At 34.5% G+C, this 18,308-nt stretch overlaps 1 protein-coding gene across 2 annotated transcripts; it reads right to left on the bottom strand.

Annotated features, from left to right (window-relative positions):
- Positions 1 to 13,133: 13,133 nt before the first annotated feature.
- LOC137731107 (vacuole membrane protein KMS1) lies at positions 13,134 to 17,749 on the bottom strand. Of its 2 annotated transcripts, XM_068470188.2 has the most exons (9): positions 17,480 to 17,749; positions 17,205 to 17,388; positions 16,102 to 16,313; positions 15,479 to 15,557; positions 14,945 to 15,244; positions 14,599 to 14,753; positions 14,071 to 14,187; positions 13,753 to 13,926; positions 13,134 to 13,645 (listed from the first exon to the last, which is right to left on the bottom strand). In XM_068470188.2, the coding sequence occupies exons 2-9, from the start codon at positions 17,287 to 17,289 to the stop codon at positions 13,490 to 13,492; spliced, it is 1,278 nt and encodes a 425-aa protein (XP_068326289.2). In that variant the 5' UTR covers positions 17,290 to 17,388; positions 17,480 to 17,749; the 3' UTR covers positions 13,134 to 13,489. The 2 variants fall into 2 exon arrangements, with proteins under 2 accessions (XP_068326289.2, XP_068326290.2); XM_068470189.2 differs by having other exon boundaries at positions 17,205 to 17,727.
- Between the last annotated feature and the right edge of the window lie 559 nt (positions 17,750 to 18,308).

The following is an 18,308-nucleotide window of genomic DNA, read 5'->3' as shown; positions in this document are numbered from 1 at the left end:
AAAACATTTTGTTTATTTAAAATTCATTTTTTTATATTTTTAAATTAAACAATGTTTTCTCCTATTTTTATGGATGACCACTTCTTTTCCGCTAAGTAGAATTTGTTTTGAATATAAAGGAAAAGACATAGTCTTTCTCAACTAGGTGACAAGTTGCTAATTCTTTGGCCATCTTTTCTCAACTCCTCCAACTTTAAACTCAATCCTTCTCTGTAAATATTAGAGTTTGATAAAGCTTCCAGGAATAAGAAAAAAAGGTTAACTAGTATACATCACTTTTATTGAGTTTTTTGAGCAACATAGAAGGTGTTAGTTTTCGGATCTTCCTCAGTGCAAAGGAGGGTCTAGACAAAGGCGGTTCTGGGTTGTTTCTTCCTGCGGACGGCGTGGCATTTAGACTGTTTGCACAACTTGGGCAGAGCCACGAAACGTCTTAAACAGAGCGACATTGTCCTCAACTCAACCCAAAAAATTTTGTTTGACTGTTCTTGGCTCACTGGTTACTTCATTTCTTGTTTTTATTGTGCTTCAACAATCTTAAGACGTTTCAAGTGCCATGGATGTTAAAACCAACTATGTCGTCAATGATCACAATAAACCCACCAAGTTTGAAGGATTTCACTTCAAACGTTGGAGGCAAAATGTGTTGTTTTTCTTAACCACCAAAAAAATTGCCACTAACAACACACCTAAAATGTCATCACTCCCTAATCAACCCGCTGTTGAACAATTCAAGTTGTATGAAACATGGACTGACAATGATTTTCTTTGCAAGAAATACCTCTTGAATGGTTTGCGATAAATCTGTAAGACTATTATTCTTCCTATAAGACTGCTAAGGAATTGAGGGACGCTCTCTAGAAGAAATATGATACTAAAGAAGCAGATGCAAAAAAGTTTTTTATCAGCCGCTATCTAAAGGTGCAATCACATGAGCTGCAGAAGATTGCTCATGAGATGGTCCCTGAAGGCATGAATCTGGATGAACAATTTCAGGTTAATGTGCTCATTGACAAGCTGCCACCTAGTTGGAATAAATTTAATAAGGACTTGCATCACAAGACCAAGGAATTTTCACTGTAGAGCCTGATCTCACGAGCTGTAGAAGATTGTCCACGAGATCGTCCCTAAAGGCATGAATCTGGATGAACAATTTTAGGTTGATGTGCTCATTGATAAGGTACCCACCTAGTTGGAAGGAATTCAAGATGGACATGCGTCACAAAACTAATGAATTTTCACTTCAAGGCCTGATCACCCGCTTTCGAATTGAGGAAGAAGCCAGTAAGCAAGACATGAGGGAAGAAATGCTAGTTGTTTCGAACAACAGCAACCTGAAGAAGGCTTATAACAAGAGTCATGCTGCTGTGGTGCTCAAACCCACTAGTAAGAGCATGAAGAATTCCTCCATAACTTACCGCAACAACAACAAAAACTCCTTGAAAGTACAGAATCCCCTCATGAGATGCAACAACCGAACCATTATTGTGCTGCAATTGTGACAACCTGGGCATTTAGCTCGAAACTATCACAACAAGCGGTGGTGGGTCAACTTAGTTTGGTTGCTCCTCAGGCAAACCTAATTGAGGAATAGCTTGTTACTATGATGTCTAAGGTCAACTTAGTTGCTGGACCCAAGGGGTGGTGGGTCGACACTGGTGCCTCACACCATGGCTTGCTATGACCGTGGACTTTTCCAGTCCTATTCTGAGGCTGAAGACAGAAAAGTTTTGTTGGGTGATTCTCACTCAACTAATGCTACTGGAATTGGTGAAGTTGTGCTAAAATTCACTTCAGGTAAGACTATATGTCATTCTGAAAGAGGTGCTGCATGTTCCAAAAATAAGATAGAACCTTGTCTCTGGCTATCTAATCAACAAGATTGGATTCACTCAAATAATTGGGGCTGACATATGTACTCTCACAAAGAATGGTGTTTTAGTGGGAAAGAGGTATGCTACTGATGGAATGTTTATATTGAATGTTGATGCTATGAATAAAATTGCTTCTTCTGCTTAAATGTTGAGTTCATTTGATGTTTGGCATGCAAGACTTTGTCATGTAAACAAAAGACTGGTTAAACAAATGAGTAACATAGGGCAAATTCTAGAATTTTTACTAAATTGACTTTGAGAAGTGTGAATTTTGCAGTCAAGCAAAGATAATAAAAGCACCACATAAATCAGTTTTAAGAGAATCATAACCCCTTGATCTAATTCACTATGATATTTGTGAATATGATGGCGTGGTGACTAGAAATGAGAAACAGTATTTCATCAATTTTATAGATGGTAGTTAAAATTATTGTTCTGTCTATCTCATGAAACATAAAAGTGAAGCTCTTGACATGTTTAAACTCTTCATAACTGAAGTAGAAAACCAATTCATCAAAATAAAAAGCTGCGCTGTGTTAAGTCAAGAGTATGAATTTGGAGCTTTTGACGAATATTGTAGCTACACCATCCTCTCAAGAAATGAACGGTAAAGTTGAAGAAAAAAAATATGACACTATGTGAATTGACTGTGGATGTTCTACTTAACTCAGGTGGTGCATCATTTTGGTGGGGTGAGATCTGTTGACTGTTTGTTATGTACTTAATCAAGTTCATGCTTCAAAAACCAAAACTTCACCTTATGAAATTTGAAAAAAATAAGAAACCAAATGTTCCTTATTTAAGAACTTGGGATCATTTGGCTTATGTACGTAAACTTGATCCTAAAATATCAAAATTGGTTAGTAGAGCATATGAGTGTGTGGTTCATTGGTTATGCATACAATAGCAAAGCATATAGGTTTTATGATTTGAAGAATCATGTTGTTCTTGAATCAAATGATGTTGATTTCTTTGCGAATAAGTTTCCTTTTAAATCAAGAAATAATGGAGGCTTAACTTCCATTAATTTGAATATACCTAGGACTGGAGAACATACATTTACAGATTCGGTCAAAACTGATTTCGAACCAAGGAAAAGTAAAAGAACCAAAATTGCCAAGGATTTTGGTTCTGATTTTCATGCTTAAACTTTGGAAGAAGATCCCAAACACTCCAAGAAGCGTTGACCTCCTTGGACACAGAATAACTTCAATTAGAGTTTTGTTTGCATTAGCTGCCATTTACGATCTTGTTGTGCATCAAATAAAATGCTAAAACTGCCTTTTTGAATGGTGACTTTTAAGGGGAGATTTATATGGATCAACCTGAAGGTTTTATGGTTCCTAGACAATAGCATAAAGTGTGTAAGTTGGATAAATCTCTTTATGGCTTAAAATAGGCTCATAAACAATGACATGCTAAATTTGATAGTTTATTCATCTCCAATGGTTCCAATAATATAATATCGTTTTTCTTCTTAAAAAAAGAAGAAGTATTCCTCAATTCTCAATTATCAATAAAGTTTATATTGCAGGGTCGACTAAACAGGATAACATGTTTTTTTTCCTTATTCGTTTAGTTGTAAACTTTCATTTTTTTTAATTTTAAATTAGGCTATAATGTCAAAATGGTCCCTATGGTATAGCCATATGGTCAATTTAGTCTCTGTGTTTTCAATTTGGTTAATTTAGTCCTTATGTTTGTTCTGTTAGCCAATTAAAGACATTTCATTCAATCTCCTTAAAAAAAATCATAAGAAAAATCATACGAGAAATAATTATCCTTTTTCTTTAGAGAAAAATACAAATCAATGAGAAATAACAAATATAAGAAATAAAACTTCCAATCTGAAAAATGATTAAGATTGTGGCATAGAAAAGAGGGGATAATGTTAGGAAGGTCGGAGAGCTAGGAAGAGAATAATTTTTCTTTTAATTTTTTATTTTATTTCATTTTAAATATTTAAAATCAAATAAATTATAATTTTATAAATAAGTATATAATAATTTATAATTTTTTTATATAGAATAAAGTAGGAATCTCCGCGCTACACCAATCATAAAACAATATTCCAACAATCTGGGTCAACCAATACAAAAAATAGAAAGAAAAAAAAAAAAACAGCAATCCAATGATTTCATCCAACATAACCTAACTAAACCAGCTGATCCTATGAATCTCCACTTTTCTTTACTCTTCTTCTCTTTTTTTGTTTGTTTTTGTTTTGTATAATTTACCTTTTCTTTATTTTCTTTTCTTAATTGTAGGCAGCTTACCCTTAACACTCCGCAATAAAATTTAAATAAAAAATGGGCCAGACTAATCTCCCACATAGCTAGAGCTGCGGACTACAATTCATTAACCAAGTTAATCATGGGGGTGTGAAGTATGCTTGCTTACTGGGTTGGTTTCAGGCATAAGAATTAAGAATTGATGAACCCACCATTAACCGCATTGGTGTTGCTGTTGTTGGGGTCCATGTCCATCTGATAATTTTAAATTATACCAAAATTAACGTGAAGCATGCAACATTTTGTCAACGGTTATTACTAGTGAGCTGAGATTTTGATCCATAAAACAAAGAGGTTTCAAATTATAAACTTGGGTTCGAAACTCGAAAACCCTCATGATCTTGAACCAAAACACCCTGCCTCACTAATCTGGTATTTGCTTTTTCAGAATTGAGTAGATTATAATCAATGAACTTTACGTAACCTTAGATTAGACCTACCTATAAAATTGCTTGGCCTTTGGTTGTGGTCAATGTAGATCAATGAAATCTTGTTGTCATGTCAGAGCTTATGGAGGATGTAATAGAAAGCAACTTATATAAAATGAGTTTATTATTCGCGTGACGTTTCGGTTTAAAAGTGTAATGTTATACATAGAAAAACTTACATGCGATATTGTATTATTAAATTAAGATATTAAGCTAGCAGTAAACTCATTTCATATAAATCATTTTCGAATATATTGATAAATCATTATTTCTTTATTGGCCATGTATCCCTAAAGTCAATGTCTGGACCAAAGGAATTACTTTCCACATTACTATTCATTTTTTTCTTATTAAGTATTCTTGTCGAAGGGGGAAGAGAGATGGGATTTAAAATGGACATTTGGAACACTTTTGCTTCATTATTGAGAAGAGAAGGGAATTAAAAACTAAATCAATTAGCTCAAATTAAAATAAAATCATAAATTCACTTTGACAACTGTATTAAAGTATGTCAGTAAGTTTTGTGTGTCCAAACAACGTTACTCATAAAAAAAAAAAAAATTATACTGACATCCTCTTGAGTTTATTGTGTTTTTACAAAACTCCATCAGTTAAGAAACCCACATGAATTGACATCTTTCCCTGCTTTTTTGATAAATTATACAAACAACTCTTGAGATTTTAATCCACTTGAACATATCACCAAGCACAACAAACTCGGTGGTCTCATTTTACTCAAGATCAGCACTTGACCAAATCCACTTCCAATACAAGTTTTGCCCAACCACTCTTGCATCAAATTTTGAAGATCGAATTAAAAGATTATTTTTATAACGAATAGTCAGACAGATAGAATATAATCCTACGCTTTTTTATATTCATTGCAAAAACTCTTGTGTTCACATTATTTTTCAACAAATAGGACCAAGAAATTTTGCAGATTGAATAACTAAGACAGCAATGTTACAAATTAGGGAAACTAATGAAAAAAAACTTGAAAATTTGAGTTTTAACGAAAATGACAAAATAAATGATAAATTGAATAGTACCATGGTTGACTTTTTAGTGTAAAAATATGATTTTTTGTTAAAGTAAACAGTACCGGAAGCTTTTTGTTAAAGTTACTTACAAATTAATATTATGTAATTAACCAAAAAAATCACAAAATGGGGTCCCACTCAGTATGCCCTTTTCAGTGTTAATCTCAGCGTCACACTCGCACAGTCTCGTCCTAAACGACACCAGACAAACCTAGCGTACGCAATATTCATCATGCATCTGTGTTAATTGCTAAACATGATTAATAACATGATTAAAGGGCTTAAATAAAAGAAAAAAGAGATCCCATCAAGAACAAGGAGGAAAAGGGCATATTCAATGTAACACAGCCCCACCATCCACTCGATGGGACCTACTGCTGGAAACCAATGCCACGGCGGTGCTGTTTGATTTTCGGTGGTGCCGGGAGGCCCCAGTTCCTTCTACTTGCGGGTTAGGGTGACAGCTCTCTGTCGCTTTAGCGTTCAGTCAGTAATCCAAAGTCGGGCATGTGAGGGTTCTGGCATAAACATTCATGATTGTCGGACTAGTTAATAAGCGTTGAAATAAACAATTATGATTGTCGGACTAAATTGTAGTTCTATAGTTTGTTTGATGTGACACTCGGTCGCCCAACTCACTATTTTAACTGAATTTTATCTATAAACACATTAGTAATTTGTCTAATGGTATTACTGCAACTCTTGTTAATTTTTGTTATAAATTTTTTTTAATTTATTTTATTTGGTGGACAAAAATTGAGCTAAGTATATAAGAAGTAAAAATAAGCAAGGCGGTACTACTCCCCTGAATTGGGCACAGATCATAGTGAATGGTGGCCATAGATCACTTTGTGAATAACAAACTGATGACGACTCTTGACCAGTTGCGGAACCAACAAGGGACATTAACTGCCACTGACCCAACAACTTCAAATATCCTCCCTTGAAATTTTTATATGACCCCTATAATAGCTAAGTCAAACAAAATAGAGAGACCATTTTTTGATATTTTCATAATTAAAACATACCAAAACTATAACCTTTCCAAAATAGAGAGAGGTTTTTTAGTGATCAATATTATAAAGAATCGACATCATATAGATACTCAATGATTAAATAATAATTTGGTTGCATACAATAAAAAAGTAATTGGAAATCAATGGTTTAATGAAAACTGGGTTATATACAATGAAAAATGTATTTAATTCTATTGATAATAATATTATTATACGACTTTCTAAAATATGAGAATATGTAGTTGCCAATTTAAATGAAAGTATACTTAATTTTTCGGAACTTGCTTGTTTATGATCCCATTACTGTTAATTTCTGGCCACACTGCTCTTGACACACATGAGAGCTCAAATTACACCACGCGAATCTGCTAAATCTAGGTCCAAAAAGTTATGCTAGAAAATGGGATTTTTTATCACAAAAGAATATTTTGACTTTGGTGATACATAAATGATTAAAAATCTTGACCAAGATAATTGAGTGCGCAAGATAATTACACACGTATGTTTTGGCATTTGGATCCTATTTGAATTCAAATTTTGGACATCCTAGGGATCCTGACATCTTAGTCATTCATCGTATATCGTGCAGTTAGAAATTATTTGATTTTTTTTTTATTTAAAATTAAACACAAATAGTACCTGACGAAAATTAACCGCACGATCTACGATATTTAGTAAAATTACTAAACACAAATAGGATCCTCATCCGGCCCTTTTGTTTAACTATCAGTCAAATTACAATTAAAGAGTGAAATTTTGAGACTAGTATGCTTAATTACTAGACTAAGATGTCCACATGTTTTTTTGGTTGAAAAAGATGTCCACAGTCTGAACCACCGCATATGGATAAACAACTACGTTTATATGAAACTATCTTCTAGTTGATCATCATCACTAGGGGTGCGGAAACTGTCTTCTAGTTGTTCATCATCACTAGGGGTGCGGAGAAATGAATAAGAAATGAACGAATGCATGAAGAGAAATGCCAAATAAAGTCTTGTTTGCTCGTTCTAAATTATAGAGCTCTCCACACTTGAACGCATTTTTTATTCTTTGGTGACATCGTATTGTATATTTGTATTCAAACAAAAATAGTGTTTTAATATTCCAAATAATCAAAAGGATTCATGAATAATCCGCATCATGTATTTGTGAATTCCTTCGATATATTCGCACTGTTCAACTTTGGGAACCTTAAAATATGTAATAAATAATATATAATAGTTCCTAGCAAAAAAAATCAAATATAATAGTAATCTTATATATTCAAGCTCTCGTTAAATAATTGACGTTGGGAATCTAATTGATTAATTTGCTCTCTTCGATCAAGCCCAAAAATCTGGTCAAATCCATGTTCTAAGATTTCATTCATTTGTCCTCCACTCACCCTAAATAATTCATAGATTTAAAAAAAACTAAAAATTCATTTTTAGCCACCAAAACACCCATTTCTTTGCCACCCAAATTTGGGCGTACCATAACAATATTTTTGTTTTTATTGCTGGAATTGTTTTTACTTGGATGCATGGGTTTAATGGGTCTCAAAACAAAAGAGTAAAACACAATCGAAGTTTGAGGTCAGTATCAAAGAATAATGCTACTCTTACAACATTATTAAGTCATTTTCAACTGAGGCTTCAATTCTACAATCTAACATTAGTTTTTGACATCATATGTTCCTCCAACCAATATGTTAAAACTAAGATGGAAGTTGACATCAAGTTGCTAAATTCAAATTAGACAACAACGTCTAATGATTCATTTTGGTTTTTTGAATATTTTCTACCACTTCCAAAGCAACTTATTTATTTATTTATTGGTCTGGGTCCTACTAAAAAGTAATATAACATATTTTTATGGGTCCCATTTGAACATAAAAAAAATTAAAAACTGACGTCTTCATTCGTGAATGAAATTTAAAGATGTTATGTCAATATCAGCTCAGCCATCAAATACAAATTACACACATTGTTTTTACGTCTCTATTAGAGGTGTTCTTATACCACAACTTATATACCACTCTATGTGGTAGTTTACTTTGTGACAACCTGTTTTTAATTTTATGATTGTATTAATTTTAAATGTGTGAATGTCATACCTCTAAAGATGAGATTGTTGACCGTCATTTTGTGACACATTTGAGCTATTATTTTATTGTATTCTCGAAGTACTTGACGGTACAAACGCTTACTCGCAAACATAATCGAATTTGGAGTACAATGAAAATTCTACGGAACTACGAACTCAAAGGGTGTTTAGGTAATTTCACGTTTACAGAAGATATTTTTCTATTTCATCTTTTTGTGGTTTGGACTGTGTGCCAATTGGTATCCACACCCCACTCCTGTGTTCCCACTTCCAGAACTCTTGGATTCTCTCTCTCTCTTGCTCTCTCTTTCACTCTTTCAAACCCTCTCAACTCTCATCCATCTCCCTTCTTCCTCGGCAAACATCGAGTTTGGTTTTGTTTCCTACATTTCTAGCTTCAATATGGCTTTTGAATCATTGAGTTTGGTGAAGAATTGAGCTCAAATGGAGCTCTAAAAGTTGGAGAGAAAATATGCTAAAATTTGGAAATCCCGAAGAGGGCGCGCAGTGTGCGTGGTGACCGGTACGTGGGCGCGCGTGGTGATCAGTGTGTGCAGCCGTAGAGGAACCCAAGGTCCCGCCTTAGTTTCTTTATTAGCCGAACTTTTTACGAAAACACGTATTTACGTTAGTACGATATATATTTACATAAATGGTTTTGTTTCTAAGTGAAACGCATCGCAAGGTCTTCGATACCCGCAAGGCAAGTTCTACCCGACGACATGATTTATGAGTGGGCCTTTGCTTTTCAATGTTATATATTTATTTAGTTTCCATATATATATATATATATATATTATAAAGAATTTTCTACGTATGTCTAAATTAGATTACCGTTTTTAAGAATTAGTCAAATGATGGAATTTACAAAATTATGCTAAATCCTACGAGATGCACATGTATGCGTACTATTACAGGATTTTATTTACGGCCATGATTAAATATTTTATTGAATAGTATTGTGTCGACATGAATTATCGATTTACCGTTGCATAATCGTATTTACGTTACTTGCTCATCGTGTGCTACAATGCTGACAGTACTTGTCTGGCCTAGGGCCAAGCTTCACATGTATGTTCACATCGCATCGTACGCTCACTTTGGATCCATTGTAGGTGCTAGTCCTATCCTGGATTGTTATAGGCAATTAGGACTCATATGTGACGCGCATAGCGCCAGTCTTCATGTGATTGTAGTACAAGAACGTAAATCATTGTTACACCTAGTCCTGTTCATGTCAGAATACCTCTGCATGAGCTCGTGTGTCACCATATGTAGATGAGCACCCGATATTATATGTTTGTTTATGCGAGATATTAGCTATTATACGTTTTATAGGTGAAATATTGTGATTTATTGTACTTCTGAAATATTGTTGTTTGCCAATAAGTGTTTTCATACTATACGTAGTATGTTATATTTGGAAACTATACTTGTTTTACAGCGAGGGGTTATTATATTTTTTAAAATGTTTTACAAAGCTTTATTTTCAGGCCATCTCACCCTTATTTTTCGTCCCTCCAGGATTAGTAGCAGAGCTTTTGTGCCAAAGAGGATTATTGGCAAATGTAGGTATATGAGAGTACCTTCGATGGCATAATTTTTATCCTACTTTTATTGTACTTTACTTATACTCTGCCATCACGTGTGAAATTGGTCAATTCCCATTCACATGCGCACTCTTGCATTTAGGCACGTTTATGTTTAAATTTACTCAAATTTTTCACATCACTACATTTTATGGCATCGTCACTCTCGTGGTGTCGGTCAGTACAGCTCGATTCGGACTCCAAATGAACATATAGGGTCATGGTGTGTCATACTTGGACATGCCACATCATTAATTTTAATTTTATTATTTGTATAATTAAAACACTTATTCTTTTCAAAAAAAAAAAAAAAAAAAGCCCTAATTAGAATTGAGGTCTTTCATGCTCCATTTTCCACTCCATCTCCTTTCTCCCTCTCGCCCCCAATCTCGTCCCTCCTTCCCCTTTCTGTCTATTTTTGATCGAATTTTACATGATAATAATAACATTATTAAGTTTCAAAATAAGTTACAAAGTTTTACCTTTTTATATTACATCTTATTTTTTGACTTTTGTTCTTTTTTTTTTGTTTTGTTACGTTGGTTGTCTAGTCAACTATTAATTGTTCATGTATCAAAACATAGCTCACTGTATCAAAAAAAACACATTGGGGAGATTTGAGAGTGTTTTTCCCCAACACGTTATTAATTAATATAGTTGGTCTGACGATTAACCTAACAAAAAGTATAATTTTTTTTTTATCAAATAACAAAAAGTATAATTAGTTGATGTAAAAATGTCAAGGTGTAAACATTACAACCTTTTTTGCCATTTTTAAAACTAACTTTAAACTTAGGGTAAATTGTACTCAGACCAAAATAAATTATGAAATTAAGAAATGCTTTTACACATGGATGAACTTGGTTATGCTGTCCAGGAGAATAATACATTGGATCTGCCATATTGGTGCCCCATGACAGACTTATCACCAACCCTCTCGATTCTATCACTCAATTTCCGCCATGTCTTTTTATATTCTAAAACATACTTTATATTAAAGTGATCCCCCTTATCTATTTGCTAGATATAATTTGAGATCAAGAGATTTTTCATAAGTTTTGAGTATTTAAACGGTACTCTACATATTATAATACAAGTAAAAATAAAACAATATTTGTTCTGTATCTCTTCAATTATTTTATGACAAGTAAAGTATTCACTTAAATACCAAATTTTTGGAAAAGTTAGTCTTTGAGGTCATAGGGACGTTGTTTGTGGAAATTCAGTAGTCATGCCAAATGGGATGCCAATACGAATGGTTAATTATATTAAATCTACTTGTTGGCCAAGGAATAGAATATAACTTGTATATATTTATAGGGAACTTTAACAAAAAATTTCTAATACTGTTCATTTTAACGAAAATTATATTTTTACACTACAAAATCAATCGTGATACTATTTATTTTACTTTTTTTTTTTATTATTTTCGTTATAAATCAAAATTTTCAAACCCTTTTTATTAATTTTTCTATATTTATATGGCTATCGTGGACGATGGGAATAGGTACTTATTATTAATCTACTTCTTGCTTTTGCTTCCATAGAGTACTTGATAGGGTTTGAATATGGCTTGGATGAGAATCAAACCATGATCTTGGGAACGTGGACACAAACCTCAATAACGATGCTGACTGGACTGCTTTTTATAATTTACCACTTGGAAATTTTATTTTATACATTATGTTTCTTAATATTATATAGACGCATTAGTTAGGAAAGTATGTGACATCATTCGTGTGCCTAGGACACGTAAGATGAATCATTTCTGTTTCGGATATACTAAAATAGGCTGGTATAAGACTCCACTTCAGGGGCTTCGCCTTCAATGTGTCTTGAACGGAAGGGACGTAGAATCGAACCCGAAGGTGATTATTGACATGCTGAGGAAGGGGACGACTACAGACACGGCTGTGGAAGGTATTGTTCATGATATACTACACCTCTGAGGCAATTTAAGGCATGCATGTATTTTTCCAGTTTACTCCAAGTGAGTGCAACAAAAGAGTGGTTATTCATTCCGGTAGCATATGCGAATGTAATCATTTGTATTTAATCAATGAAATCTTTCCTATTAGAGTTAGTAATATTCTTCTTCACTTGGTAAGGGAGACAAGTTCTGACTATATCGCTATGCTAGCAAGCCAAATAGATGGAAAAGGCATTCAATTTTTTTTTCAAGTCATGTAGGGACTTTAGCTTTGCTATGTATTTTGACATATAGCCTCGCTTTATGTCAACAAGCAGCGAGGCTAGTATAGCCCATGCACTTTGTTATGACATGTCAAAAGGTGTCCGAGCCTTGCTGCTTGTTGACAAGCGAAACCTTATCAACGACATGTCGTAGTGTGTTCAAGGATCATTTTGACATGTCATGACAACCCAGCAAAACATGTGAACTCCCATTTTTGTCGACATTTTTCCTCGCACAATATGCTCCCCATTGTTCTAGTTCGTGAGTATTTAGAAGACGATTGAACGCCAAAAGTTGATCAAGACGTGTTTCATAGAAAAGAAATGACGTTGCTGGAGCAGCTTGACTATTAATGCACTCTGACGGTTTAGATCACTGGAGTTTGGACTTTGTTTTGTTTGTGGTGCGTTAGATCACTTGAATGGGTAAATGCGTTCACTCTGACGGCTTTAACCGTTAAATCCTTGGTCAAATATACAATAACCAAGTTATAACAGTTTCCAAATATTTCCCAAAAGTTAGGAAAAAGTACGTCCAAAGATAAGCAATGTGCTGTGTATTAACTGAAGAATGATGAGAGAGAGAGAGAGAGAGAGAGATTAACACTGAAATGTACTAGAACCTCCAAACGTTGTCTTGCATTGCAAAGAACAATAAGATTCTAATTTCAACATTTAGTTGACAAAGGGTAAAAAACCCACCCCAAATAATGCTCTCCCCAAAATTACACACATCATAAACCTGCAACTTCTACAGTTCTCCATTATATTTGTGATCCTATACTAGCTTCTAACAAGGACATGCACGGAACATTTTGGGGAGAGATCAACAGTGCCTTCCGAAAGAGCTTTATCTAGCAATTTCTATTACTCCTAGTTGTGAAACCGAAAAGGAGAAAAGAAAAGAGAAAAAAAAAACAGCAGTGGCACCATTTTAAAGGCCATGGCCGAACATTATGTGACTGGTAGTCTACGACTTCTTTGACAACAAAGCAAGCTCCGTTTCCTGCTGTTTCTTCAGATACCTCTGAGCGGTTGCAGTAACAATCTTGACAAAGAAGTTCAACAACATAAGCCACACCAAACTGTTCCAAATTGAGGCAAACGAGAAATCCCACGTTTTCACCTGCCAAGGATTTTGAATTAGAAAAATTGAAATAAACCCGGACTTGAGATCAATATCCACAAGTTAAAAGCCAATGTCCAAGGATGCATTATAATCAGTAGAGTTACCTTGATATTTGACGAAGGAGAAGCTGTGAGATACTTTTCCTTTGCCGCATCGATTTTCGCAATGAGGTTCGGAAGGACAGCAGCAAAACCAGGAATGAGACTGAAAACCCAAATCAATTCATTCTCTATCCAATTTAGAAGTTGATTGTTGCAAACTGAGATGATGAAAACTGTCTGCATGTATAGAAAATATGCAAACCACGCCATTGATCAGAAGCCAATTTGGTTGCCAAAATCTATCACAAAAGTGCAAACTAAAAACATTTGGTGTAACCGAAACCAAAACATACCAAAAGGAACTTAAGGAACTTAACAAACCTGTAGATGAGTTTTAATAATTGCCTTTCCAATCACTGTTGCAAGGAAAAATTTCCAAAATGGAATACCAAATTGTCCACACATAATGCCAGCCAGGTCAAAAAGAGGATTCGGCACCTGAAAATATCCCAGTTAACTGGCAGGTTACAATGAAAATAGTAATGAAAACAATTTTAAGATAAGCATAACAAGTTAACAACTGATGCTTTCTGAGATCAAACAAGAAGTCCGGCAGTACAAGCATACATGAACACCAGCTTTAATGTGCACATACTTAAGAGTTCTCAAGGCTTAAAAGTTGGATTTAAAAGACTAACTCTAACTCATAGAACTACTGTGGTAATAGAAATCCAAAATTCATTTATCTGTTAGCATATTTATCTGTGTAACATTGAATAAAAATTATCCGTAATGAAGGGGAAATAATAGATTTCCCATGGCAAAGCATAAAAGGTCACTAAGATGAAACTAAATCTCATATTTTCTGAAAATGGTAATCTAGTAATGAAGAAAGATGTTCAAACTAACCGAAGCAAGTACTAGGATTGTAAAGAAGTTCAACTGCTGAGAGTGTGACAGAAGCCAGCGCTTGATTTGGTTTAGACGAGTAGCTATGAATCCTGTTCCTTCATCTGAGGGAGCATCCAATTCTTCCATGACAACTTCGTTACCAGACACGCTTGCTACATGAAGCAATAAACCAAAAGAAGATCAAAACTAAATATATAAATAACGTACATCACTGGATGAAAAGTGTGCTCCCTCCCCCTATCTATTTTGCTCGTATGCTAATGCCTCTGCATACCTGCCCTTGATGGTAAATACTAATATAAGTTGTATGACGGTTTATCAACCTAAACTTTGTTCTGCTCACCTGCTCTTGAGATAAAATATGGAGGAAGCTCCCCAATTGCAGTCCCAAGACCCCATAAAACAGCCTCTAACTGGACCTGTGGTAATATGCTGCTAAGTGGAACCCGCAAACCATGTAATGATGTAAACAAGGGGGGTCCAAAGTCAGAGCAGTTCTTCCCAAGCCACGAAGGGCCTTGTTTTAGCTGTATTGTATCGTAGTGAGCACTTTTTAGATCAACCCGACCACACTGCATTGCCTTTAATGTAAAGAACGCTATATGAGGGCCCAGATATAGGACAAACGTGTGCAAACCAGATCCTGAAGGAAAAATAAGCAGAAGAAGTCTTCATATATCAGATATCAGGTAGGTCAGATCAAGGCACACCAGGAAAGATGTGGCTAAGTAGTTAAAAATAATATCAGAGATGCTCTTTCTTGTTCCAAATATGAACAGTATGACAATTGACAATTGGAGCATCCCTTTCCGAGTTTAAATTACTTGCACCATCAGAAATTCTGATATAGGAACAAGGATTTTGTCATGTTGCTTACCAAGACCAATTGAAGATGCAACTCCAAGGGCCACCCACCATAAACCGAACTGAAAATATTTGACGAGTTCCTCAAGATGCTGCAGAAATATGGCAACAACTTGTATTCATAATTCCCAAGAAGCATTTAAACAAAACAAATAAGATAAATTCAAACACGGTATGTAATATCATGGTTCACCATCAGGAGGGTACAAATAACGTGTAAAAATTAACATCCGCACCACATAAAAAGCGTTGAAGATTGTTCACTGCCTTGAAATATAAATCTTTTAAAAAGTATACTAAGTATCAGCATTCTTAAAGCAGTCCTGTCCAAAGAATATACAGCTAACAAAAACCAAGGAGGTAGAGATTTGAAGTTGGTTCATAAGAATAAGTATCCTTCATGTAAAGGCATCAACATGGAGCCCTCTGAAAAGGTCGTGACTTGTTATGACCCTAAGTCCTAACAAGCAGCTGCAGAAGGGTTTAGTTAACCCTAGGTTAGCATCCTATCTACCATATATAATAGCCCCTAAAATAATGAACAAAATATCAGCGAGAAAAACCTCCGACTCATCCATAAGAACATAAATTGCGACAAAATGTGATATCACTAGGATAATCTACAAAGAAATATACCTTTTCATGAGGACCGTCAATGGTAATTAGAAGAAGCCCAAGAGACAGTACCATAGTACTCAAAAACACAAGCCAACCACCTCTTGCCAACAAATATGATATTGAACACTTAACATACTGAAATACAGCCAAAATGAAAAACTTCAATGTTCTCAAGGGTTGAGATGTTAGTGTCAAGTTATCTAGTTCCTCTTGATGCTTCTCATGGATCCCTGAAACATTATGCAATTTAATCAGTGAAAAATATTGAAGACCGATCGGGTCTGCAGCTTCCCTTAGAGAGTGATGATCCATAATTGACTTCATTTACTTTATAATCGTAGTTACTAACTTGCGACTGATCTCAGCTGATATTGAAACTTTGTTGACCATGCATTAACATAGAAGAAAAGAGGTGCGCAAAATAGTTTTTACAGATGAATTTATGCACAACAAAAACGAAAGTCACAGTATTTACAAGAAAGAGAGATGGCTACTGTAACATTTGCAACTGCAAGTATACAAGTTGAACGACCACAGAGGTGGATACTTGGGTGCCTATATCCCCAAGATGGAAATTTTGTTAACTAGAATATCACAGGAAACCTGTACTAAACAATTTCAATCATCTAAACTAAAGAAAACATTTGTATAATATCCTTCTACTCATAATCCTACTAAACTAAACACACTCATAAAGCCCATTAAGTAGCAAAAAGATAGAATTGCAGTCACAGGATAAGCATCAAAAGGATTCCTAATTATTTCAAATCCAGTATTCCGATAGTTTTCGAGATCAATCTTCATATCTTAGACCCTATTTCGCCTAGACTTGTTTTCTTAAGACCCTTTTGGCCTCAAATGTTACACTTCAACTTCTTTCTATTAGCAATCCACTTAATAGTCCAATTATCACCCTAATTCAAATCTCACCAATAAAACCTAAAAGTCCACTTCTTTCTAACAAATCCAAAGTTTCAAATCAATGAAATCTCAATAAATTAATAAACATGAACTCCAAACATAAAACCAATTCTGGGTTTTCGATTTGGAGGGTCAGAAATTGCAGAAAAATAACATAATAAAATAATGAATGAGGAAAAGAGAGAAATTGAATCACTTGCCTGAGATCGAAGCGTCCGTGTGCTGAGAGTGAGAGGAAGAAGAGGAAGAAGAAGAAGAAGCATTTGATCGTTTACGGTACCCCATTGGAGTAGGCTCCCACTGCCCCAATCAAAAGCTCCCTCCTTTATATATGGAAATAAAAATATGAAATTTCCATGTACGCTTTGCGATAATCTTCCTTCTCTGAATTTACGAAAAAAGAAAAAGGGTCGTAAGACAATCGGAGACTGGAGTGAATCGAAAAGTGCTGGGAAATTTTGAAAATGGATCGGACCGTTGAATCAAAGTTTCAGATCTAAGACAGATCCTTCTCCAAAAATAGAGCGAGAGGGAAGATAGATGGGGAGATACGACCCCGGAAGATTGCGTGAAGTCCCGACTCCCGAATGGAGCTTTTATATTTCTTTAGATGGAGTGTCCTCCTCCTCCTCCGACATCTATGAAGACCCAAACTTTTTGGTGCAGTGTTTCAACCACGAGACCAATGTGTTAATGTATTTGCTTCGATTCAATGCTTTCATCTCTTTTTGATTTGTTGAATAATATTTTAACATGTGTTATATTGTTTTTAAAATAATAAATATGTTATTTAATTTTGTTTGGATTTTAAAAAATAAAGAATACGTGGCATTTTTTATTAGATAAAAACAGAGCAAGGACATAAAGTAAGAGAAATTTTATTTGAACCTATATAATCGCTTTTTATACCCAATTTAAACTTTAAATGTGAATTATCATTTTCATGATTACCATTAAGTACAAGATAAAATTAATATAATAAAGTGAAATTTATCAATAAACCCACACCCAAATTAAACATTACCATCATGTAATGTTTATCCTACTTTGGCTAAAGCCCTACGTTGATCCATGTTGAAATGCTTTTTTTTTTTCTTTGTTTGATTTCTATTTTTTTTTTTATAGAGTTGAGAAGATGATTTTTTGAGTTTCAATTTACACCCATCAACACTAAAAGTTGAGAAGATGGGTTTGGGTTTTGCTATATAGGTGGTGGCAAAGCCTCACCTTGGAATTAAGACTCTCTTCTTGGTTGAATATTTCAATAAAAAAGAAGTGGTTTCCCAGCTTGAGAAGGAGGTCAG

Source organism: Pyrus communis, chromosome 16 (genome assembly GCF_041283825.1).
Source record: "Pyrus communis isolate YQ-2024b chromosome 16, ASM4128382v1, whole genome shotgun sequence".
NCBI lineage: Eukaryota > Viridiplantae > Streptophyta > Magnoliopsida > Rosales > Rosaceae > Pyrus > Pyrus communis.
Note: the sequence above shows the minus strand (reverse complement) of the source record. Positions and strands in the feature narration are given on the sequence as shown.

Excerpts from the sequence above, each read along its gene's own strand:
- LOC137731107 (XM_068470188.2), bottom strand. The coding sequence starts at position 17,289 with ATGGGGTACCGTAAACGATCAAATGCTTCTTCTTCTTCTTCCTCTTCT. Across the intron at positions 14,188-14,598 it reads CAATCCTAGTACTTGCTTCG|GTGCCGAATCCTCTTTTTGA; the intron begins GTTAGTTTGAAC and ends GGATATTTTCAG. Across the intron at positions 13,646-13,752 it reads CTCCTTCGTCAAATATCAAG|GTGAAAACGTGGGATTTCTC; the intron begins GTAACTCTACTG and ends AATCCTTGGCAG.